General features: G+C 35.6%; 3 protein-coding genes across 3 annotated transcripts in view; 1 reads left to right on the top strand and 2 right to left on the bottom strand.

Moving 5' to 3' along the window:
* Nucleotides 1-342: 342 nt before the first annotated feature.
* Nucleotides 343-6571, bottom strand: LOC110461047. The gene is made up of 3 exons (XM_021514718.1): nt 6474-6571; nt 4433-4495; nt 343-2754 (listed from the first exon to the last, which is right to left on the bottom strand). Exons 2-3 carry the CDS (start codon nt 4476-4478, stop codon nt 1421-1423), a joined length of 1380 nt encoding a protein of 459 aa, XP_021370393.1. The 5' UTR covers nt 4479-4495; nt 6474-6571; the 3' UTR covers nt 343-1420.
* Nucleotides 6572-15166: 8595 nt separating this feature from the next.
* Nucleotides 15167-21286, bottom strand: LOC110460293 (spidroin-2-like). The gene is made up of 3 exons (XM_021513514.1): nt 21217-21286; nt 17516-17574; nt 15167-16925 (listed from the first exon to the last, which is right to left on the bottom strand). Exons 2-3 carry the CDS (start codon nt 17547-17549, stop codon nt 15745-15747), a joined length of 1215 nt encoding a protein of 404 aa, XP_021369189.1. The 5' UTR covers nt 17550-17574; nt 21217-21286; the 3' UTR covers nt 15167-15744.
* A 2663-nt stretch (nt 21287-23949) lies between these two features.
* Nucleotides 23950-27754, top strand: part of LOC110442504 (serine/Arginine-related protein 53-like) — a 12180-nt gene continuing 8375 nt past the window's right edge. The window contains exons 1-3 of the mRNA XM_021486548.1: nt 23950-24006; nt 26066-26188; nt 26699-27007. Of these exons, the coding sequence (XP_021342223.1) occupies nt 26115-26188; nt 26699-27007 (383 nt within the window). The 5' untranslated portion in view covers nt 23950-24006; nt 26066-26114. The remainder of the gene's footprint in view (nt 24007-26065; nt 26189-26698; nt 27008-27754) is intronic.

Raw genomic sequence — 27754 nt, 5'->3', positions numbered from 1 at the left:
TTTTTCTTCTGTTGGGATGAAGGTATTTTGACCAAATGTGAACAGTAGCATCCTTTGGGGAATGGAAATCAATTTTGTATAAATGGTTAGTTTGAACCACATCAGCTGTTAAAAGGACGTTAAACCAAATTAAACCAAACCAAACCAAACCCCTGTATGTAATACAGTGCGTGTTGCAGCTGTCTGGGTTGGGTCAATTATATAGCTACCAGACTGAATATATGTATCAATATTTTGGGTTTCTCTATATAAATGTATAGCTAGTGGCACACGTACACGTATATATAGATACATGGATGATCGATAGACATTTCAAGTTGAATAAGAAACAATATAATTACGATGAGTATTGTCTCAGTTTATTTTCTTTAATAAGAATAATACAATAAACTTAACATATCCATACAAACACACGCATATACACACAAACACAGACATACACAAATATGTATTTATATAAGAAAATAAATATTATCCTCCATTCACAATTTCTATGATTAAAGTATGCGTATTTGTTGCTTGCGCGTGCAGGTATCAGTTCTTTAAAGTCACCTTTATTGAACTTTCTGCGTAATTGGTACTTAAATAATGTCATAATGAACATAATACTTCGTACAGTTGTATGTACTGGAAAATTGTTAATTTATCAAAGGAAATGTTATTCACTGAAATAATCAATTTCCAGTGTTACATATGACAAAAAATAGGGGCAGATAGTCTTTTTTAATGTTATACCTGATTTCGGGATTTTGGAGTATGCATTATTGCATATTTGTTCAGGTTTTGAGAGATGAACGCAATACACACACATATGGGTGATTGAACTTTTTAAAATTTGGTAAATGATACAGTATGTAAAAAAGAATTGAACTGTGTCAAAATCCAAACATATATTCAGTTTACAACGTTGCACAAACCAATAAATAAACAATAGTATACACAGGGCTGAGGAACAGTACATGGATAAACAAGCATAATAAATTATAACACACGCTGATCGAAAAGATACAATAGTTGCAAATTAGAAATACATAATAAATGATATATACTAATTAAAATGTAGCTAATACGTGTCTTAATAACTCTTTCCATGATTTTTACGTTTTATCTGTGAGTAAACGAGTTGACTGAAGATATTCTCCGATGGAATCAAAAATTATTTTAGGACCAATGAACTAGAGCAAAATAACTAAGGGAGATAATCATCTTAAGCAGACAATACATATACAGTATATATACGCATACATGTATGATAATTTTATCATTTCGATTCAGAGATATTCAATTACATGACATCACCAATATGTGAATACACATTTCAAAATAAACATCTTAATCTGAAAGCAAATCATTTTAAATAATCCTTCCAATTTTGACACATGGTGAGATTTAAAAAAAAACATTAAATACTCAGCTGATTCTACTTTCCCAACAGCATGGCCCCAATCCCTCCCAATAAAACACCTTTCACTAGAGAGTGCAGCTTGTTCTGTTTCTGCTGTACGGGAGGATGATGAGGCGGTGGATGATTAGCGTCTGTTATCTGCAATAATGTGTCTCCACCGTGAAGGTGAGAGTCATGCAAACCTGCTGTTGCTAATATATGTTCTTTGTTCAAAGCATTGTTGACTAGGATTGTATCTACAATATTTTGCTTATTATTCAAAGCATCGTTGATCAAAATTTTCTCTGCAAGATGATGATCAGGTTGAAAAGGTAAAATGGGTTCTGGTACAGGAATAACATCCAGTGCTCCACCGATTATTGCGGCTTGTTTAGCAGCTTTTTGGAGACGCTTACGCTGTTTTTTAGCCTTTTTCATTGCCTTTCTCTTCTGCTTGGCGATATTTTTATTGGTATTTAATGCGTTGTTGATTAAAATGTTCTCAGCAATTGGGTGAGCTTGATGAAGGGGTAAAATTGGGGCTTGTACACTAAGTATATCAAGTGGCCCGCCAACGGCAATTCCTTGTCTCATACGTTTTTGTTGCTTCCTTATCTGCTTCCTTGCCTTTTTTTCCTTTCTTGATTGTCTTCGGGCTTTGCGCAGTCCCTTTTTTATTTGTCTGTTTTGTCGCAATGCTTCCTTTGTTCCAATAGCTTTATTGCGATTGATTAGACCCCTTGTAGCTGGGTCCAAAAGAGGACGTCGAGATCCAATTCCAGCTGGTAAAATTCCTTGGTGGTCATGTAACAACGTATCGAGTGGACCCTGACCAAAAAGTGGGTCAACCAATCCAGAATTTAAAAGATCTCCGTGGATTTGGGCACGAGATCCAATTCCAGCTGGTAAAATTCCTTGGTGGTCATGTAACAACGTATCGAGTGGACCCTGACCAAAAAGTGGGTCAACCAAACCAGGATTTAAAATGTCTCCGTGGATGGGGTTACGAGATCCAATTCCAGCTGGTAAAATTCCTTGGTGGTCATGTAACAACGTATCGAGTGAACCCTGACCAAAAAGTGGGTCAACAAAACCAGGATTTAAAATATCTCCGTGGATGGGGTTACGAGATCCAATTCCAGCTGGTAAATTTCCTTGGTGGTCATGTAACAACGTATCAAGTGGACCTTGACCCAAAAGTGGGTCAACAAACCCAGGATTTAAAAGATCTGTGTGGACGGGGGCAAATTCCGAAACTGGCAATGCCAGGGATAAGAGCGGATCTCTGTTGAGTTTACGCCTTGCTTTATTTCGCAGTCTCTTTTGCTTTCTTGGTGAAATGTCTGTTTGTAGTAATTCTGCATATATACCTATAAAACATAAAGAAAAAGATGATGAGTTAAAATTGGTGGGAGTTTTTTAATGTTCACGTAAATGAACAATTATAGTTTTAAAATATGAAATATGCATTTCAGCTATAAAAGCAAATGGAGAAAAATGATACATTTTCAATCAAGTGTCAATAATCTAGCTATTTTAATTAAAAAATCTGTGTGATCAATCTTATATATAATTCAGTTTAATAACATTCTGACATAACTTCTTTTTAAACTGAGTACATTTTACCTATGGCAATATATCGGGATATGGATTGCAATATAGTTGTTCAGTATCGCAATACAGCGCAAACACTCCAGGCGTATTTTGACACCCCTAATTAGAACACTGACGCGTCAGAGCGGGCCCGCCGACAGCATGTCGTTAACCAGCAGTACATGCACAACACATTCGTCAGAATAGTGTAAGTATTTCCTGTTGGGGTAACAATTAAACAATAAACTAATGATTATTGCTATACCTTTCTGCGCGTTATGTATTAAACTCAGTGCGCATATGAAGTACCTAGTCTAATTGTTTTATTGTTGGTGTTGTATATTCAGGATAAAAACTTATATCAGAGCAACTCTCACCTTTTCTATCAAAGTTTGTCCGAATTGCCTAAAAGATATTTGTTTTCAACTTCATATTTCCATAGATCAATCCTATATCAGAAAAAGCTATAATGATTTGAATCACAATTACAATGTTAGAGTAGATGTTTAATTACCTACACCACTCTTCTTTTGAAATTGATTTATCGCCCAATTAGCAAATGGAATTGCTGTGTGCTCCTCAAGCTTCGGATTTCAGTAAAACACGTAGCCATCGTGACTGAGTAGAATAGTTGGTGACCAATTTTCATTCCCGGTTATGTTTTCTGATATTATTTAATAGAGATGTTCTTAGTTCGATTTCAGCCTAAGTCGACAGCATTTCTAACGGAAACAGATAATACCTAAGCATGCTACCGTGCGGAAACGAAAAGCAGACTGGCGGACAGTCAATGTGTTCACTGTGTAATACAAGTCATCAACTCTGTTACATGTATAATAAAATATACACAACCTCTCACGTGTATACCAGTAGGGGATCGTCATGTGACTTAGACCATCATAGCATACACAATGTATTGATGGCGATGTTATTGGCAACGCATTAATCGCTCAGACATAGGTCAATGACAAAGGTTGCTGTGAGCGACCCATTAGTGATTGAGTGTTTTATGTGTAGTGACCATTGTCCATCACGTGTACGACTTGTGTAAAGCACCATAGTGTTAAGATAAAGCGATAACGTGTCTTATGTAGTCTTCTATAATCCCACTACATGAACCGATTGTTGTATTTTCTTGTTTAAATCTTTCTAATCTTTCATCAACGAGATATTTAAATTTTGTTATCTACAATTCTTATGAAATTCTAGCAATTTAAATTAAAACTGATGGTATTCGGAAATTATTTATGATAATTTTCAAATGTTGCCCACGATTACTTGTACGGAACAAACGATTTACAGATAAACAATCGGCCAAACAGCACTAGGCGAATTCAACATACATATATATAAAGTACATTTAATTGTAAATCTTCTTTAAGCATACTTTTCTCTGGTATAGGTATGACTTCAAATGGAAACATTTTATATAAATTAGCCTCAATAAATACTTACAGGGTATCAGGCAGACGGCAAAAACTGATAGTATTACATGTCTCATTTTGTTCTGAAGGATTTCTGAAAGAGAATCAAAATAACTTTTAACAAATAAAATGCTATCGGGGAATTCCTCTAGCTCCGAGATTACGTTCATCTCGGAAGTGATCATAATGCTTTCAATCAGCACAATGGACCATGCAAGTTATTAGCTTTTGTGATATCCTCCGATTGATAAACGTCGAATATTAAAGATTTTATGAGATAAACATGATTCTTTAGATAGATAAACAGACATATACGTAATTGGTTGTAATGTGCCATCAGCACAAGGCATGCTACATTTGTGTACCTGTAAACCTAAAACGCAATAAAACTGATAGATAAATACCATCAAACCTATAAAACTCAAGTCCATAGGAGATCAGCGATAATCTCCAGAGATTGAACAATAAATATATAATTAATAGCAAGTAACGTTTTATTATCACTGCAATCTTTCGGACTTACGTTTTTATGTAAAACGGGTTTTACAATCTTACATTGCATTGTGGATATTTAAGTAAAAAAAAACGTATTTTGATATTTTATATGGTATAAAAGAAATTATATGTAACTTAATGGCTTTTAGTGCATACATCAGGTGTACTGCAAAAGATAATAACAGGAAATGAAGATATACCGCTGGAGAAAAATGTAATCATAAAACAAGGAGGGCGAAACCAGGTGCCCCGAAAAGGTCCTGTAACATAGTTTATACTTAAGAATGGAACAGCAATGCGACCTCCATAAAGGATTGGTTTCAATGTTAGCATTCAGCCTGGCCTTGCTTTACTGGTTTTGGAGAATTAGATTTATGAAAATGATCGATAAACATAGAAAATGAAATTGCATTCGTCGTATTTTTTCCCCTCGGGTGTGTTTTCGTAAATCAATAGTGTATTATGCTCTAGGTGTTTTATCACGTTTTAATATTGAAAAGTAAACAGTTAAACAAACAACGCCATAAACCTACGAGATGGTAATCGCTACTTCAGGAATGTTTCCGAATTGGATGTCAATCAAAACATATATGTCTCAGAGGAAATATACTTAACGTAATAGCAGGAGACGAGAACACAAACTGATTGCTTACATATCCGCAAGGGGAAGATCTCATACGTTTATAAGTTTTAGCTAGAATTTGTTTCCGTAACATGACACCCACAGCGAGCAAAACAATTACCACGCAGCCATTTTGATATGATTTAACTTGCAGCCTTAAGGATTTTCGTAACGCCAAACCGAATGAAATACTATTAAAAGTCTTTTCAAGACTTACATACTACCATATAGCCATATTAAAGTGAAACTCCTTATTAACGTAGGCACAAATATAGCTGGTGAAGGCTGGAAAGCTGTTTACATGGTAATAAAACATTAATCTACAAACCAAACACGTGACAATATCACATAAAGTTCCAGGCTTGTGTTCTAACAAAAAACAGCTTATACTTATTAAGATACAATGAACGTACTTAAAAACGTTTTTTGTTAGATTAAAAAGCATAAACAGGCATTGGCGACGGACATGCCTGTCTATCTCATGTAAACAATACACCAGAAAGGTCGGCTAGTACTCGTTAACTGAGTCTCTACGTCACCTTTAATTGAGGATATATAAAAATATGTTGTATTCGTTACTATACAACTGAAAAACTAATACAGTGAAAACGTTAGTGCAAAATGTAACGTCTTCTTTCGTCAATTAACTCGTTTTTGTTATATAATTAATTTGCGTTTTGTCAAGTTATCTTTAAATATATTCTTATTATAAGTTTGAGTAACTTTCGGCGAATCGTTAGCCACAATCAAACAAAAACAATATAAAGCGTTGCTTGTTTGAAAGAATATATCGTGATATGCTACAATGATATCCTTACGCCAACACCACATTTCAAAAATATACATTGTATACAGTATGTCTCAAACTCATAATCATATATATATTATCATATATTACAAGTAAGCGTATGCACTGACCGTAAATAATTGTAAATATCATAAAACATCAACTTACCAGGGTTGTACAATAACTTAAATCTTATTGATATAGAAGGAACGTTGCTTGGCTGATGGAAGCTTATTGGCTTTGTCTTTCACAAAATCACAACTCGTTCCTTTATACCAATTGTTAGGGAAATGATATATCCATCATAGTTCCTTATCGGTGTCTAGTGACGTAAACCTACATCTATTTTGGACACCATGGGTGACCACTGATCATTGGTCAGTAGCTACCTTTACATTGACGTAAGTAAGATATGCATGGCCGATTCAATGCGTCAATCATTGTATACACCAATGGCTGAGATTTGACACTATGTATTAACCTCGGTCGTTACTCGGCCATTAAATTGTGGTCGGAGCACTGGTCAAGTGTGTCAGCTCTATCATGCCTAGCAGAGGTTCTCAAACAAGTGTCTGACGCTTACCGTGGTTAAGTCATTCCCGTTTGTCAAATCATTTCAGGAGAAACAGACAATTTTTAGTAGGATGCATCTTCATTTTCTATTTTTGCAACATTTAGGTCTATATTTTTCTTCCCTGCTTTCTTTCGGTGGTGTCCCCTATGCACCTGTCCATAAATGGAATTAGCTATTTGCTGTAGCGAAGCGTTTATCCTTAATCGAACAAGCAAACCAACTAACAAACAAAATAAGAAAGAAATCATGAAACAGGAAGTGGAATGTGGAATCCGTCATGATTCATCTCGTAGAATCCAGAGCCGGTATGACATTCTTATTTAAATTGTATTTGAAAATCGTATGAGATTTTGAACATGTAGTCTACATTGTAAATTTTTAATAACCTACTGTATGGCGGGAAATGTTCGTCGCAGATTAACTTTCGCACAAATTCAGCCCTCATAATGAGGAGGAATAATCGCGACAGTAAAAGTAAGTACACAACGAATTATACACAGTAAAACCGTGCTATCACTTTGCAAAAACGGTTTCTACCAGTGAAGGTCGCGCGTTTGACCAGTTCCCCACTGTACAGAAATACCGTGCTATCAATGGGTTCTACCAGTGAAGGTCGCGCGTATGACCAGTTCCCCACTGTACAGAAATCCCGTGCTATCAATGGTTTCTACCAGTGAAGGTCGCGCGTTTGACCAGTTCCCCACTGTACAGAAATACCGTGCTATCAATGGTTTCTACCAGTGAAGGTCGCGCGTATGACCAGTCCCCCACTGTACAGTAATCATTGGAATGATGAACGTGAGCGATTGCACCTTTAAAATGTGGTAATCGATGTAGTATGCCACAAATTAGTTACACTGAATCATAAAGATCTAAAATACGTAGAAAGAACGCACGTAGTTGAACATCTTGATTGCAAAAAGCCAAAAAGTAAATATTTAACTGCACTGTACAGCCATTTCGTCACTTTAGATGTACTTGGTGTGTAAGGATGCTATGTTAAATACGGTATAACTAATGTTTTTTGTGTGGAGATATCACCTTCTTAATACATTGATAACCTACTGATTAGTGTACCGTTATGTACTGTTCATAAACATGCATGTCACCAAATGACAAAGAAAAGAGAAAATTATTTTTCACGTATGAGATAGGACAGGAAGTGTACCACATGAACATGTAAAGAGAAATAAGAAAAAATGAGGAGATACCATAACAGTAAGAACGCACTTCCACAAAAATCTAGGTGAACAAGGCTATGCTACAAGATAATATAAATCATGATGCCGTCCGTCGAATCCTTTAGATATTGTAGACCACCCACGACTGATACCTAAGGGTTACTCATGTTATATTGTCGACAAGAGATGTGGGTTACACTCAAGCAGTACGTCTTCTGAAGTGAAAGAGTTATGACAATTGCTTCTAAACCGTTTCGAACGGGGGAATAAATTTATATTTAATACTTTAATGATCAATATCGGGTCAAGGAAAATCTATTCTGATTTCGCACGTTATAACGATAACATTAGTATTGTTGATCGCCAATAATGTATGCAAAAATCTATATCTGCATCAAGTTTGCCGTTTATACGTGTGCATTTGTATTGTACGATAATACACGTGTGTGCATGTATCATTTCCCAATAAATCATGCACATGCAACGCTCTTCCAAAACTTTCTCCTTGTTTCAAATATAAACAGTCGAGCAGTGAAAATGAAATACTTTTTCCAACAGGGAAACTCAATCAAATGTATATATTTAAAGTTTTTGTAACTAACAAATAAAAACACACCATTCAAACAAATACTGTCAAGCTCACGATTAGAATTTTCCACTGAACGCACCATGAAGCTGACTCTAGTATTTGATTGTAAGTTCAGTAAGTGTTTACGTATACTATAAACTTTATTTTACAACAAATATGAAACAACTTATTACAACTGAAATCAATCACTCTTGTCGGCCCGGATTATAGCGCGCCGGTGGTCTTAATATTGGAGGAAACCGGCGTATCTGAAGAAAACCAAAGTGATCGAGCAGGTGAAATTATATCTTTTCGAATCCGTTCGGGGAATCGAACCCCCGGTCGCCTTGGTGAAAGGCGAGTGCGTTATCCACTGCATCACCCAGGTGACCACACATTAAGTGTTTACTTAATTTGTTGACGAGCGATGTAGATTGATTGATGTTTTTGATTGATTGAAATAAACATCAGTGTTTATTGCCGCATTGAGAAACCAAATGAAAAACGTAAATGATTGGGTCTTTCATCAAGGCGCGATCTGCTAGGTTGTTGACTTTTACCAGATGAACTTATCTGACCTTTTGCGTCACGACGCATCTTCGTATATTTATGATAAATCAACAAATGATGAGGCATACATTGTATAGAATCCCTTCCAAACTATTAAATGCTTAATAGGAGTAATAAGACATCTGCCCACATCGTAAGAAATGAAACAAAATGCGACTTGTGAAGGTCAAAGCGACCTTCGTTATATATTTTCAAACACTTTCTCATCCTCATTATATATGAAATACGAACATATGTTGACTATTTCTTAACAATACTTTCGGGCGGTTTATCATTGATGCAAAATGCGTGTGCTTGCTTTTATCTCGGGTGAGTAGATCGTCTAATATGATTTAAAATGTCGTTTAAAAAAATAATTTCTCGAGTTCTGAGGTTCAATACATGAAGAAAACGACAAGAGTTTTATCATGGTCACTTACTACATTCTGACTTACTAAGCAATATCATGTTGGAGAGAAAAAAATATAAGCAGAATGAACTCGCTTAAAAATATACTTAGGACAATCAGTCCTTGACAACGATCTAAAGTACAGGGAACAAGATGTCATACATAGTATCTATTCGTAGATAAAACAACGATCTAAAGTACACGGAACAAGATGTCATACATAGTAACCATTCGTAGGTAAAACAAAGATCTACAGTACACGGAACAAGATGTCATACATAGTATCCATTCGTAGGCAAAACAACGATCTAATGCACCGGGAACAAGATGTCATACATATTATCAATTCGTAGGTAAAACAACGATCTAAAGTACACGGAACTAGATGTCATACATAGTAACCATTCGTAGGTAAAACAACGATCTAAAGTACAGGGAACAAGATGTCATACATAGTATCTATTCGTAGATAAAACAACGATCTAAAGTACACGGAACAAGATGTCATACATAGTAACCATTCGTAGGTAAAACAAAGATCTACAGTACACGGAACAAGATGTCATACATAGTATCCATTCGGAGGTAAAACATCGATCTAATGCACCGGGAACAAGATGTCATACATATTATCAATTCGTAGGTAAAACAACGATCTAAAGTACACGGAACTAGATGTCATACATAGTAACCATTCGTAGGTAAAACAACGATCTAAAGTACAGGGAACAAGATGTCATACATAGTATACATTCGTAGGTAAAACAACGATCTAAAGTACACGGAACTAGATGTCATACATAGTAACCATTCGTAGGTAAAACAACGATCTAAAGTACAGGGAACAAGATGTCATACATAGTATACATTCGTAGGTAAAACAACGATCTAAAGTACACGGAACAAGACGTCATCCATAGTATCCATTCGTAGGTAAAACAACGATCTAAAGTACAGCGGACAAGATGTATACATAGTATCCATTCGTAGGTAAAATAACGATCTAAAGTACAGCGGACAAGATGTCATACATAGTATCTATTCTGAGGTAAAACAACGATCTAATGTACCGGGAACAAGATGTCATACATAGTATCCATTCGTAGATAAAAAACAACGATCTAAAGTACACGGAACAAGATGTCATACATAGTAACCATTCGTAGGTAAAACAACGATCTAAAGTACACGGAACAAGACGTCATCCATAGTATCCATTCGTAGGTAAAACAACGATCTAAGGTACACAGAACTAGATGTCATACATAGTATCCATTCTGAGGTAAAACAACGATCTAATGTACCGGGAACAAGATGTCATACATATTATCAATTCGTAGGTAAAACAACGATCTAAAGTACACGGAACTAGATGTCATACATAGTAACCATTCGTAGGTAAAACAACGATCTAAAGTACACGGAACAAGATGTCATACATAGTATCCATTCGGAGGTAAAACATCGATCTAATGTACCGGGAACAAGATGTCATACATATTATCAATTCGTAGGTAAAACAACGATCTAAAGTACAGGGAACAAGATGTCATACATAGTATCCATTCGTAGATAAAAAACAACGATCTAAAGTACACGGAACAAGATGTCATACATATGATCAATTCGTAGGTAAAACAACGATCTAAAGTACAGGGAACAAGATGTCATACATAGTATCTATTCGTAGGTAGAGCAACATCTGGTAAAGATTCAATGTATGAATATGAAGGAAAGAAACATCTTTTCAAGTTCTGGTAGATAAAACATATGATATTGTTTTATAGTATATTTAAGTGGTATGTTTTTGTTATCCGGAGAAAAATATTATCCACATATATGAATGTTTGCGATGTCTTTGACCTCCATTGTGGTTCTAAGTTGCAGGGTCGATGTTGTTCTTTTTAGATGGAATCTGATAACATTGGTCTCCCATTTTCCTCCCACTTAAATTTGAGATTTCGTGTAGGACCGCCTGTGCGTGAACACAATCAGAAAAACTGTATTACACTGTTCACGTTGTATTATATTAACCATTGTTGCCAGTGTTAATCCTATGTGGCTCTCTCTTGATGATCTGTTCATCTTCTCTTAGATCTCATTAAGCGGTTAGTACTTCAGTCGGTGTTCAATTATGTCCTCACAATTCCGATGCTTTATTGACCACGTATATTTGTCAACAAAAAGTAGTAAAACAACATATCTACGAATTATTTTTCATTTGATTTGAAAACTAGTGCGCATCAAAAGAAAATATAAAATTTCAGGGCCCCATCGTTTTTCAGACTGCTAACAAATTAAAGTCAAAATGCCAGAATGATTATTCCACATGTTTGGTACACTCAAAGAAGTTGGATAGTGATTCGTTCTTGTTTCCTACAATACTAAATAACTGTCTAACTGGTTCGCTTAAACGAATGGTTGCATTTCATTTCGCAGATCGGTTTGTTTTTAGCAACCCAACTGCAACGCTCTGTTAAATGGGACACATTATAGATTAATGCTCGGCTATTTATATTTAGAATATCTGTGCACGCATGTTTGTTGTGACACGCCCATATCCATCAGTCATGCCACTTGACATAAAAGCTGTTTTATTACAATGTCACACATAACTAACTACTGGTATTTCTAGACCTTCCCTGCGGCAATGTCAGTGATACGTAAACGTCATGATGAGAACATTAGCGTGTTCATACGATCCAGGACAACTTCATTTGGAGCACATTCGGCTAAATCGTTTTACAGCTCGGTCGTTAGGAGAATTTTGACGACAAAATACTCCGTATGTCGTGTAATATTTATCGGATAAGTAGTTGAAAAAAAAGGTGCAGCTGGACCATTTTTTTCATTTATACGGCAGAGCAATTACTATAACTATTTTGTGAATACGGCGTAAACACGAACTGTATCATATCCCGAACAACTCTCCTAAAGAGTTAGTAAACACGAAAATAAACATCTTGCTAATTACCAGTGATTAACAACAACAAAAATACAATATTATTTCATGTTTGTATACTTTTCTTTGCAAAATTTCTAATCCTATACTGAAATTATACTGGATAATATTTCTGTGGGATTTGTGAAAAAAATAAAGAGAACTTTCTGTTATATGAAATTATCATGTGCAATGAGTAAAAACATTATTTTGGTGTTGGTATTGGTGTTGTTGTTTGGCTTTTTCAAGAAACTGTATTGCATAGTATCACATATGCTGTAATGTATTATCCAATCGCTGAATAAATTATACAGTATTTTATATTATAATTGATGGATCTTGTAATCGTCTACTGTAAATTTACATGAAACGTTAGTTACTTGTAATTTTACACATACACTTTCATCATTTTGGACAATTAAGTTCGAGATAATCACGAGATTTCCTAAATTACTAATTTACAATCCAATTAAGTAATGAACTTCCATAAAATATAAACGATTTGGGGACAAATAGTAATAACGAAATCGGTCAGCACGGCTACTGACATTTATTCGACCTATTTCTGTGGGGGAAATGTAAAGAGAAATACTTTCTGTTCTATGCAATTAACATGTGCATTCAGTAAAAAGCATTCTTTTGGTGTTGTTGTTGTTGTTGTTGGGTTAATTTTCAAGAAACTGTATTGTATATCCAATCGCTGAATAAAATATATTGTATTTTATATCATAAATGCTGGATCTTGTAATCGTCTGTTGTAAAACAATGATTATATATGATGGCAGTATTTACATGTTTACAACGTTGGTATTTTGTTATTTTATATTTACATTTTCATCATTTTGAACCAATAAAATCGAGATAATAACGAGATTCCCTTAAAACTAATAACGATCCAATGAAGTAATAAACTTCGATGAAATATAAACGATTTGGGGACGAATAGTAGTAACGAAATCGGTCAGCACGGCTACTGACACTCAATGGACATACTCAAGTAGTTAGTGGAGGCAGAACACGTCCGCAATGGTAAATAGAAAACAAACAATAGTCAGCTCTGTTTTATTTCAGTTTATTTTCAATTCATGTGTAAATATAATGGACAGTAGAATAACAAACAACAGACACAGCATGACAGGAAAGAATATGCAATACAAATAATAGTCACAAAACATTATTAGTCATTTTATTATTAGAGACGGTATGTACAGGTTTAACAATTTTACGAGTATATGAGTAACCCAAATCGAGTATACTATAAACAATATGAAAAACAATATACTAATTAAAAATTGAGGTCAATGCGTATTTTCACCAGTTAAGAATTATTATTTTTTATATATATTTGGTTAATTAAGTTTCCTTATGTTAATAATACAATACATTCACCTCATCAAAAAGCTATGATTGTATAAGTGTAGCAACATAAAAGAGTTACAAAATAAAATATGCTAAAATAAGTCATTTGTTTTTAGAGGTCTGTAAAAAACGGATCAAGTATCTATTATTTGAATAAGCATGTATAACTCAGGATGTATACATAAAGAGACATACATATATATTGATGCGTAAATATGCAATGTTCGGATAGAACGTGTGACAGTAAATGGTTGAAATAAAAGTATCACTTACGCACTAATTAAGTATATTGAGGCTAATAAAGGGACATGTCACAGTGTATACATCCCTTTTAGTTTCAAGAAATTGTATACAATAAATATTTGCTAAATACTAGTATTCAAATATTGAAATGAACTAAATGGCATGTAATGTTGAAGGTGAACAAATATATGCTTGTAGAGGTGTAACAGTAGCCTGGTGAGCATCTCGAGCGAATTGGATTAGTTATGATGTATTCCCTTATATGGTCTTGTTTTATTTGATCAACCAATAATCATCAGTTCAATGAGGAACCTTAGGCATGCTAAACTAGCCAAATGGGTGAAGGAAAACAATGACTTTTATAACTACTTGTGTTGAAAATGTTATTATATTTCGGATGTCCTTGACTTGTATGTTTAAATATTACCTTTCAGAAAGAAAAAATCTTACTGTCTTGATTTTAACATTTGAAATAAAGCTCTTTGGTTTGTTTTCTACAGATTTATGGACAATCGCCGTACTTGCTTTTGTCTTCCGCTGTGAATACATTTGAGCGGGATAACTCATAATTGTCTATGCTAAGGTATTAATGACTTATACTTGGCCACCACACATCAGTATATACAGGCCATTTATCTAGATGTGGTTTCAAGCATAATTGATAGATACGGGGTCCTGGGGCGGCCTTATAATGGCGACAGCTGTCCGTTTCTGAGGACGTTAAAACGTATGTGTTCTGTGATTGTTGTTTCTGTCAATCACGATGACATGTTTTTACCTACCACTGTTATTGTATACAAATGAACAAATATCACAATATCGTTGGCATTGTTGATACATATGTGTGTATTGTAAATGAATGGTTAGACGGTAGATATCATTTCACTTTTACAAGAATATCAACATACTAATTCACACATTTGTCCTACATTTATTGATACATGTATTTATGTAAAATAGCTAGAAAGCTGATTTGCTAAAACAAAATATCACCAACATACCCTGTCTCCTACATACACGCACACAAACACGCATACACTACACACATGGAGGCACGTTTTAAATGACATTAGCTGTTAATAGGACGTACAACATAATTAAACCAAACCAATGCTCAAAAATGCATTTGTCTGTTTGTTAAAATACAATCATAGAAGCAACCAAACCGTAACATACCAGATGGTCAAATTAAATCATATTTGTTTGGAGCTTATAATATATCCAAACAATGGATAACGTTATCTTTAAATTACTTCAATGTAAGCATCCACACAATTAAATACTGCATATCATTTTATTCTTATGGCTTTACTTGCAACCTAGTCGAAACGAGACAAACACATTTGTGACATTCATCTCACACGAATGTTTTTGCATTCCAAACTTGTTGCATCATTATGTTTACGAATTCGGATTTCCAAACGCTAAGTATACGGTTTATCCTCAAATGACACAAATATTTGCTTTGTGGGAAATCATCTTTAGCAAAAGAAAAACCCATTAGTGAGGTAAGCATTTAGGAAATCACGAGCGATGCGAAAATAATGAGAAACAGTTTTATGTTTTAAACAAACGGTAACTTTAAACTACATTTAATATTTATAACAGCGAGTATTTATTTCCCTCCAAGAAGAGCCCCTATACCTCCTAGAAGTAGTCCTTGAACGAGAGTCTTGATTGGGTTATTCCGTCGTCGTTGCTGAAGGGGTGGCGGTGGATGGTGTGTCCGACTCGTACCTACAACTTTCAACACTTTGTCGTCAAGATGGAAATGATCCCCATGCGAGATTATCTTCCCATTAGTGTCACCAATTCCTCCTTTGCTGTTTAGAATTTTATTCTTTATAATCTTCTCTCTTTGCCTGGCCTTGAGTGCTTTTTTAAGTTTCTTTGTGACAATTTTGTTTTTCACTAGCTCACCCTTTACAGCTTCGATGCCGTGATGATCATCAAGGCCATGGTGGTGATCGTGTCCAGCTATTCCTATTACACCTGGCCCGATGGAATCAAATGGGTCAATTCCGGGGCCAACAGGTTCTAGTCCAGGCCCATCAGGTCCTAGTCCGAGGCCAACAGGTCCTAATCCGAGGCCAACAGGTCCTAGTCCAGTCCCAACAGGTCCTAGGCCGAGGCCAACAGGTCCCAGTCCGGGGCCAACAGACCCAATTAGACCATCATCTGGTAAAATTCGTACCATACCAGGCACTCGAGGGCGCCCTGAGAGAGCCGCTTCAGCAAGTGACGGACCATTCAGACCTCTTCCTTGGAGGGTAGGGTCAAGAAAGCCACGCCCTGTGAGTGTGGGATCCTGAAATCCCCTGCCCTGGAGAGTAGGGTCAATAAACCCTGTCCCTTGCAGAGTCGGATCCCCCAATCTTCCGAGGTTGGGGTTGACGAGAGTAGGATTCATGAGACCCCTGTTAACAAGCCCCCTTGTAAGACTCCCGGGAATCTCCATGTTGCCAGGAAGACTCGCTAAAGAGTTGGCTGCACCAGAATCGCGAATGCTACCAAAGCGACCACCGCGATTCACGGGAAGTAATTGGTCTACCGTTAGTCCGGGTGCAATCAATTGTTCCGGTGTGAAACCGAAATCGAATCTATTACCAAATCCATCTCCACCCGTGAGGCCCCGGCGTACTTGTGCGGCGGTTGCTAGTTCTCGCTGGACGTCAGGTGGAGGTGTCCATCCTCTACCGATTAGACTCTCGAGAAGCCTTTCCTGCCTGGCGGCTGAACCTCCCATCTGACCCCAGTTGGGGGTGACAGAAGATTGAAATCCCTGTCCATTGATACCTAAAACAGTAAGATAATTGTTAATATCCTAATGTCCGAGATATGCATGTAAACCTTCACCTTTCCTGTGACGCAGGCGCTTGAATTTATAATAGTAGCATGGAATTATCAAAGAGAGTCTAGATAATTTTATATCCATATCTTATAATTTGTATTGTTGTTTTAGCGGTTTTACTCATCTTTTTACAAATGTACCGATATAAGAGCGTCATGTATCAGTGATATTAACCATTTCAGTTTGGAACGCTTGCATAAATGTTAAATGGTACACTAATTACACTCAACAATTGTAATGGCGTTATAAATAAGTTGTTAAATAATTCGAGGCGTTAATTTCTAGTTTTTAAATGGTGAGTTTAGCCTCAGTGCCGGATTTCGGATTTGTTGCCCCTGTGACTATCCAATAAAATGGCTTATAGGAAGATAATCAACATAAATGTTTCGGTGTAATAGTTTTACAAAGGGATTATTGTAAAATATTTTTATTTCGTACGATTTTTATTGTTCAAATAGTTCACATATTATTCGTGTCCAACGTTGATTAAATGCGATTCGTGTCTTACCGGTATATATATATTATATGTACTTACATGGTAGAACAAGAAGCAGGATGACCCGTAGCATAACCTCTCCGATAGCACAGTGTTGTCTGTAAAACAAAACAGAACATGATTACAGCTAGGAAACAAACAGTACTTAGATTATATGTTGTTTCTAGATGAATTAATATGACCCCTCAGATCAAATAAGGGGAATTTGATTCACGTAACCGCTCAGACCAAATAAGGGGAATTTGATTCATGTAACCGCTCAGACCAAATAAGGGTGATTTGATCCACGTAACCGCTCAGACCAATTAAGGGGAATTTGATTCATGTAACCGCTCAGTCCAAATAAGGGTGATTTGATCCACGTAACCGCTCAGTCCAAATAAGGGTGATTTGATCCACGTAACCGCTCAGTCCAAATAAGGGTGATTTGATCCACGTAACCGCTCAGACAAAATAAGGGGAATTTGATTCATGTAACCCCTCAGACAAAATAAGGGGAATTTGATTCACGTAACCGCTCAGACAAAATAAGGGGAATTTGATTCACGTAACCGCTCAGACCAAATAAGGGAGATTTGATTCACGTGAAACCGCTGAGACCAAATAAGGGTGATTTGATCCACGTAACCGCTCAGTCCAAATAAGGGTGATTTGATCCACGTAACCGCTCAGTCCAAATAAGGGTGATTTGATCCACGTAACCGCTCAGACCAAATAAGGGCGATTTGATCCACGTAACCGCTCAGACCAAATAAGGGTGATTTGATCAACGTAACCGCTCAGACCAAATAAGGGTGATTTGATTCACGTAACCGCTCAGACCAAATAAGGGTGATTTGATCCACGTAACCGCTCAGTCCAAATAAGGGTGATTTGATCCACGTAACCGCTCAGACAAAATAAGGGGAATTTGATTCATGTAACCCCTCAGACAAAATAAGGGGAATTTGATTCACGCTACCGCTCAGACCAAATCAGGGTGATTTGATCCACGTAACCGCTCAGACCAATTAAGGGGAATTTGATTCATGTAACCGCTCAGTCCAAATAAGGGTGATTTGATCCACGTAACCGCTCAGTCCAAATAAGGGTGATTTGATCCACGTAACCGCTCAGACCAAATAAGGGGAATTTGATTCATGTAACCGCTCAGTCCAAATAAGGGTGATTTGATCCACGTAACCGCTCAGACCAAATAAGGGGAATTTGATTCACGAAACCGCTCAGACCAAATAAGGGTGATTTGATCCACATAACCGCTCAGACAAAATAAGGGGAATTCGATTCACGTAACTGCTCAGACCAAATAAGGGTGATTTGATTCACGTAACCGCTCAGACAAAATAAGGGGAATTTGATTCACGCTACCGCTCAGACCAAATCAGGGTGATTTGATCCACGTAACCGCTCAGACAAAATAAGGGGAATTTGATTCACGTAACCGCTCAGACCAAATAAGGGAGATTTGATTCACGTAACCGCTCAGACCAAATAAGGGGAATTCGATTCATGTAACCACTCAGACCAAATAAGGGGAATTTGATTCACGTAACCGCTCAGACCAAATAAGGGGAATTTAATTCACGTAACCGCTCAGACCAAATAAGGGTGATTTGATCCACTATCCCTTCAGACCTAATGAGGAAATTGATCTATGTGATGTCTCAGACCAAATAAGGGAGTTGGTACAAGTGACCTTTCAGACCAAATAAGTGGGATTGGATTTCGTAACCACCCAGACTAACAAAGGAGATTTGTTCCATGCTACATGTAGACCCAATAAGTAGGATAAGTGGAAAAGTAATTGTCATTTAATCACACTCTGAAGAAACGAAACATATAAACGGTATAGCCTGCTGTGATGTGTATTAATAGCTCAAATGTTTTCATTTCAGTGTCAAAAACATACTCAATCAAAAAGGTGCATGAATCGTTTAGTATGTCTAGCCGAGTGCTAACCTGCTCATACACTTTATCAATCGGTCATTAAATACATTATTAAAATGAGTTTCGTTCGTTTTATTCTAATAAGCATCCAATCAATCACTTGTATAAAATTCCACTTTTCAAATTATCTTCAGTAAGGTAATGCACATAATTTGCTTTTCATATATGTAATAGAGCAATTTTACAATTATAAATGTTATAATAAAATATATATGATAAAATTGTGTGCTGATACAAATGTATATGATAAAACTTGTTACATAAATATACATACGTATTATGTTCCTTCTCGAAATAATTGTTAAAAAATAATTTTAAAGTTTGCTTGCTTGAACTCGGATTATATGTAAGGTGGGTTTTTTACCTACATATACCTGTATAGCAGTACATGCAGATAAGCGTATATCCACATATTTATCATCAAATGGTATCGTACCTGAATTTATTTACCGAGGGTAATTAAGACAAAGACATATGATTGATTTTGACAAAATATACATCGGGGCAATGATTCATCTTCATAGAATGTAACTGACATACATCATTACAACAGCAGACACACAGGTGGGGTGTATGTGACACTGGTAGGTTTACGTTTCGCCATGCATGGCTGTACAAAATCTCCGCGGTTTCTTGAAGAGTTATTTAATTATATAAATAACTATTTTACGGTCATAGTTGAAACCCTGTGCGTTAAGTTTAAAATAAGGTTATATATGGTGTGTTTTTTATAATTGTGAGTGGTTGACTTATCTTACAAAAGTCCAGTATTTACAGGGCATTATACAAAATAACATTACACAACTTTACACACACACACAACACAATTACAAATAGACACAGTACCATATGTTTGGAGAGTACAACCACGGAATTAGATATCTAAGTCCGTGGTACAACTAAACTATTTATGATAATGGGATCTTCTCGAATTTGCACATTTGATATATTTCCCTTAGTTCGTCATTTCTTTTGTATTTTTTAACTCAGTAGTCCTATCAGTTTAAACATGCTTGGCGTTTTAATGTTATAAGTTTTCAAAAACTCGCAAATTAGAATAACATGGGTATTTAAGAATAAAATGAAACTTATCTTCAACATCATCTAGATTGCATAAATTACACACCCGCCGATTCCGCTCAATGTTTTGATATCGCCCTTTTCTTACATTTAAGTTATGAGAAGATAATTTTATTTTTGTAATTTCTTTCAGATATTCTTTTGGTATGGGTTTACGCAGGTGGTTTTGTTTATCAAAATTATCCTAAAGATATTTATAAACATTTGCTTTTGAGGTTATTCTATATTTCTCTGCACTTTATTCTCTAAAAATACCAATTAATCTTTCTTTAATTAATGAATAAAACTTGTTGTCGTTAATATCATGTTTCTGAAAATATCCCGTATAGCTCATCTTTGATGTTCATCCACCATTTATGCCTATTCTCTACCATTTCATTGTAACATCTAAATTTAGACTTAATGTTTTATGAAGGTTTTTGGTGAGGCTTGAAACAACAGTCCTCATCTGCATGAATACAAAAAAAAATCACAGTAAAAATTGGAAAGAAAACATATTAAGTGCAAAACATCTACAGGTCGTTAAAAATCGTTTTTATAAATACAAAGTGTAAATTTTCTCTATTATGGACTTTTCGGCATGCTGCACATGCGTGTAAGCGTTTAGACATCAACCTTGTAACTCGCTGTAAACACTCATAATACCCTAATGTCACCAAACAATAAATAAAACCAAAGATCTTTACCGGGGACCTAAAGCATTGTCATCTTACCTATTACTTAGGTCCGTATTCCTGAGAAATTCTGGTGAGTTTGATTACTGAACCAGCTATCACCACAGATTGTGAGAGTTAGACCCCAGTGTTTGGCCTGAAACCTATTTATAGTCCCGTCCAGGTAGTTCCTGGTAAGTTTTATGTCACGATGTCAACCAATTGTCTCCTGTTATATCTTAGTGACGTCACGTTGGTCAGTTAATTGATGTTGTACACTGTCGTTGCTAATAAATACAGCTTATGTATGTATCTGTCTAGCAGTAAATGACGCGTGTCCAGTTAGGAGACAATTGTTGTCGTCAGTTGTAAGGAAATAAGTGTGACCCTTAGTCTGGTCATTATGATATACACATAGTGTGCAGATGATAAAACGTCAAGGAAGTATTGGACGATGAACCGAGTAAACGTTTGAGAAATCCGTTTACTAAGTTACAACGATTGTTTTAAACATTGGGAGTCTTTGTTTGAGTTGCCATCTGCATATAATTAAAGAGTTTAAATAACTCAGCATAACATGTCATTTAAAACGACACGAACACAGCAACGGTCCCATAATTGCGCCCTGTGGAACCCCTTTGGACACTTCCAGGCAACCGCTGTCGTCAGAATAATTAGAATAGAGTACGGACAAGAATATCCAGAAGTCTATTTTTATATAAAAAAAGGAATGTATACTTATTTGTTAAGATATATGTATGACGAATACTGATACTTGATCGAATATTTTTATCAGTGTGTACATTATTTAAATGCGATTCTAGACGCCCATGTACATTGTATGTATATATATATATTTATGTTAATGTCATAAAATCTTGGAAAGTATAATAATAAAAAAACACTGCTGTCGTCTGTTACCCAATGTCAGCTGCCCGTACTTTAGGAGCCTCTTCTCAGCTCCATGAGCATCCAGCTTTCAAAGAGAACTGTCATGAAGAAACGAAGAAAACAGTCAGAGGCCTCAGAGGTCAAAGGGGATATCAGCTACATGAAAGTACCAGCTTTCACGTAGCTGGTATCCCTTTAACAGCGTTAAAGGGATTCATTCGTTGCTAAATTATTTAAGACATTGGCAACACATTACTCTTTGGCGAATAAACGGATAAACGATTTGACGTTATCCGGAAGGTCGTATGACAGAAGAAATTGGTCCTATTACTATATTAAATGATAATAAAGGCTTTGTTTATTATTGATAACATATTGAGCATGAAGCTCATCTTATATATGGTCAAGATACAATGTTTGATAAAATGTAAAATATTTACAGCTTTAAGAAATATACATGCATAAAATACAGGAAAAGGGAAAATCATTTCAAATGAAATTGCTATGCAGATTGCTTAAATTCTAAAAGTGAGGTACAATTTTTAATATGACTTGGTAAAAGTCCTTGTAAGTGGCCCCTGATATCTAAAAGATTTTCTGAAAAAAAATGCCTTATGACAAGAAAAATTCACCAATTTAGTTGTTTTTTTAAATATCACAGGAAGGTTTGGAAAAATCACATTTTAAAATAATTCTGGCTGCTCTCTTTTGCAGCTGTTCTAATTTTACAATATTATCTTTTGAACTGTTACCCGAAACAATAGAGCAATAATCCAGATGTGGGTTTACAAAGCGATTAAGAAAAGTCAAAAGTCATACAAGATGCAGGACTGGCTCAAGTATAGTCTCTACTTTTTCATCTGAAAAATTTGATATGATATCTTTTTACAGACATTTATAAGTTGAATGTTCAAAGAGAGACAATCATCTATGGACACTCACAAGAATTTTTCAAATTTTACATTTTCAATGTTTACATTGTTGATAACAACGGACAATTCTTCTTTCAATTTACATTTTCTCTGCGAAGTAGTAAAAAGCATGATTTTGTTTTTTCTGTGTTTACATACATTTTGTTTTCATCGCACCATTTTGACACTAATTTTGCATCAGCATCGATGTGGTTATTTACAATGTTAAATGATTTTCCCCGCGATTGTGCTGCGTTGTCATCAGCGTATATACACAAATAACTTTGATTTGTAATCAGGGGCAGGTCATTTACATGTAAAATGAACAAAAGTGGTCCCAATATTAACCCTTGAGGGGCACCGACTGTAAAAGGGAGATAATCACTCAAACTCAACTATATATCAATGTATTGCGGACATTGTAAGTCTTGTCAAAGCTGTCCATATTTAACAACATCAGCCCGCTCGATTTAGGTCAATCCCGAAACAAATAACGAACGATTTTCGATAATGATGCCGAATGATGTTAGAAGGTCTCTAACTAGAAGGAGCATGTGGAATTTCTTATTTAGACGATGCTGCATAGAACCCGGCATTGTATATTGACTCCACTGGAAATATAAGATTTAAGGCAACACATTTCTTTTCAGTAAATTAGCCATGCTTTAACTTAAAAATATTTTAACGCTAAACAATTAACTCTTCAATCATGCATTTCATTAATTAACTTTTGCGTGAAAATTTCAATTAGTGTATTTTGGAATATTATGTAACATTATATACCAGATATGTGCCTTTTTTGTTGTTTTACAAGGAATTAAATACTCTTATGTGATAAAACGAAGTCTGAAATTATGCCTTTTATGAACGTCTTTCACAATGATAATAATGTATAGACACTGCGAATAGGGATTTGTTTCGCACATCGAATGCACCTAAAATTGTGTGATCATTTGTGCGTTTGATTGTGAGGCGACCTAAAAACGAAAAAGTTCAAGCTTTATATTGACTTTGATCTCGGGAAGCGGGTGTAGATTTTAGTAAGAAAGTAAGTGTTAAAAGCATTATCACCTATCTGATGTCTTATTTTGTGTGTCTAATTTTAATGAATGTATTGTAGTAATTTGATTTTTTTCGAATGTCAAACTGATTGAAATGAAAGGAATATTTGAAGATTCACAGGACATATAGGATATATGTACATATTATATCATCTGATCATAACAGTTAACTAACTCCTATGTATGTAACCTTCTGTTGTAAATTGATCTATTATAGCGTGTTGGAACCAGATCACATTGCAAGACTGAGCATATTTAAGATGTTCTAAACTGCTATATGCTACTTTTAGTTTTATGATGGCCTTGACCCCGTCGTTCCAGTATTGAGTATACCGGTACTCCAACAATGTTAGAGGTTGTTACATTGTATTTACAGAAAGTCATATCGTTTTCTTCATATTTGATATCTGAAATTTTCTCATGATCATATATGGAAAAACAGCGACTTTCTTAGACATGGGATCTCATAGAAATCCGATAATGAAAAAGCAAATAACCAGAACTTCAACCTATTTGAGAAAAAAAAAAAAAAAAAAAAAAAACTATTGAAAGATGCTAGTTATAATTTCTTCTTCTTCCTGATACAAGTCATACTCAACTTGAGTGTAATTGACTCGGTGCAGCTTAAAACAAGGCAAAGGAGAACGGTTAATCTAAAAGTTAAAACTATGTACACTGGGTTAAAGATGGTACTTTGGTGTGACTGGGGCCAGGGGATGGTGCTCAACCTGGCCTTGAAGTCTTCCAAAGTTGTTGCCTGCACAACTTGTTCTGGTAGTTTGTTCCATTCCCTGGTGGATTTTGAGAGGAATGAGTGGTACAAGATGTTCTTCGCTCTGTCCTGTCGTAGTTTGTGATACCCTCGAGTTCTTCTGTCACCTGCTGTGTAAATATACTGCTGGGTTAACTGCTATCAGATGATGTTGGATTTTGTAGCATGTTGTTAATGTCTGTTTTAATCAATGATATTGTAACGATATTGGTTACTGAGAGGGCGTAGTTTGGTGTTCATCCATGGGTGACTTTGTCGTGCAAGGGTTCGTTTTGTAGGAACATGTTCTTCAATTGAGTCTCTTGACATCTGCTTGATTGTTGTCCACATACTGTTAACTTCTCTGTAGACTGTGATGTTGAAGGTTTGGTATTGTGAATCAATGAATGTCCTTATAAATGTACACTCAAGGTTTGATCTCTTCCATAGAAGGATTTTCCTTCTGGCTGGTTTGGGCTTGCGAGTGTTTGCTGCAATGTCAGTAAGGACCATATCATGATCACTGTTTCCTATTGTGGTAATGTTTTACATCTCTCTGTATGTCCAGGATGGCTAGTAAACAGTAAGTCCAATATGTTGTTACCATGAGTAGAATGGTTGTTGACCTGTTGAATCGATAGACCAGCTGCTGCCATCTTGAGGAATTCTCTATTAATTGTGGTAGTTGGTGTCCACCGAGGTTGTTATTTCTCCAATCAATATCGGGTAAGGTTAAAATCTCTGAGGAGTATGACGATGCCTCTCTTGAATTTGTTCCTCACACTTCTTATTTCTGATACGATGTCCTCGACATATTTTGTATCTAAATGTTTGTTTGGTGATTATGAATTGCTTATTACCAACTTTGATGTTCCAAGTAATTATTTCAGTCTGTTTCAAAAATATCAAACAGTTAAATTGCATACCATGTTAATTTAAAATTTGATCTTCATGTTTCCTTTGTTCCTTGATATAGCTACAGTCTATCATAGGTATGTGTATTTGGTCACACATCTACAACAGAATTAGTACTTATATTTATACCAGGCCTCCTCTACCCCGTCGGAAAATTATATATTAATCGCCTCGTCATCAGAAGCTACGTTATCGCAGCTAGTACAACAGATTGCGAGATTTGTCAATTCGTATATCCATCCGGGGACAAAAATATTCCATTTTACAGAGACATTCCAGAATAAAAAAACAATGTGAATTGAACAACTAACCATGCAAGTTAATGAATATTATATTTAATGTATAATTTTGGACTCAGGATTACTTTTTTTTCTCTTCAGAGGACGGTCACTATCAATATCATTATTGGTATAGTAGCAGTAAACACTAATGGGGAGATATTCTGACAGTGATGACGACAAAAAAAAGAGAAGGAAGAAAAAGAAGAAGAGATCAAGATCAAGGTAATGTAAAGCTAATATAACAGATATATTTTTGCCACTATTTGTATCTCCTTTCACTAACAGGACAATATATACAAACTACAGAAATATCCATACGGAAGGCAAGATACTTAAGTTAGCAGTGCTTGTGTAGTAGCTGAAAAATTAAACTCCCCCTGAAGCAAGAAACAGTTAGACCTAAAAAGCTAATACCAATATTGCAGAATAAATAAACATGTCCCAATTGTCATATATTGGGTAGCCTATTAAAAGTTGTCTTGTCTTCCCATTACTCCAAACCCCCAATTCAAGAGCACAGGAGTTTATAGCTAATTCTTCAGTGGATTTAACATCAGTTGAATTGCCACATAATGATCATGCAGTGTAACATTAAAACTAAAACTTTAGCCCTTTCACCACTGTAGACCATAATGGACTCATCCAGATCAATGCATGGTAGAGTCTACTAAAGTTACATAGGGGTGAAAGGGTTAATGTACATTTGTTTTTACTTTTTCTTTTCTTCTTCAGATCAATAAGTAGCACAGAGAGTGGCTATAGGCATAAGAAGAGTAAATCATCTAAATCAAGAAGAAGATCGAGATCTGTTTCAAAAGGGAGAGACAGAAGGTCAAGGTCACGAAGCAGAAATCGGCGTCGGAAATCAAGAAGCGTAGACCGTTATTCGAGGTCAAAAAGTAGAGAGAAATATTCTAGCAGGAGAAGATCCAGATCCGACAGTAGAAGTCGCAGTTACAGATCAGGGCGTTCAAGGTCAAGAGAGAGGTATCAGAGGTCAAGGTCAAGAACTCCTGACAAATATAAATCAAAATCAAAAAGGTAACTGATTTTAAAACCCATAAATGACCATGTTTAAGTGTTAGTATATATGGATTATATGTTATTTCAAATACCTTAAAATTAATTAAATGTATAAGTTTATGTACCAAGTAACATCTATATGTACTTAAACATTAATTAAACATATGTTCTTTGGTTCCAAATATTAAATGTTTTCAAAATTAAGAAATAGGTTTGAACCAGACAACTTTTGGCCCCAGATAAGAATTTATACCAATTATTGGGAAAGGATTGTAGGTTAAATGTATACAGGATGAATACAGTTATATATTTTAACACATTGATGTGGAACCGATTATGAATTACCGTAAAAACCCATGTAATTTGCGCACTTTTTTTTCAGAAATTTAATACCCAAAGTGGGGGGTGCGTAAAATACACAGGTATAGAAAATTTCAAGTTTTTTTCAGGAAAAGATCGACGATTCTGGGAGATCGCCATCTTGGATTATTTCCCTTATTTATTATACACGGAACTCTAAGACAAATGACGGTCAACAAATTTATTTATGTCAAACATTAATAAAAGATACATAATGTGTTGTTATGTGAGTTTATGTGAAAAGTATTATTAAATAGGTAACCGTTAACAAAAAAAGTTTAGCCAAATTCCTATGCCAGAGAATCGCCGATCAACTTACGACATTACGTTTCGACATCTCGGTGCGTTTCCCCATACTATTACGAAAATGTAGTTGTTCAATTTAAGCTCCGTTCCATGTAAGTT

The sequence above is a fragment of the Mizuhopecten yessoensis genome, unplaced genomic scaffold, assembly GCF_002113885.1.
Source record: "Mizuhopecten yessoensis strain PY_sf001 unplaced genomic scaffold, ASM211388v2 scaffold29, whole genome shotgun sequence".
Lineage (NCBI taxonomy): Eukaryota > Metazoa > Mollusca > Bivalvia > Pectinida > Pectinidae > Mizuhopecten > Mizuhopecten yessoensis.
Note: the sequence above shows the minus strand (reverse complement) of the source record. Positions and strands in the feature narration are given on the sequence as shown.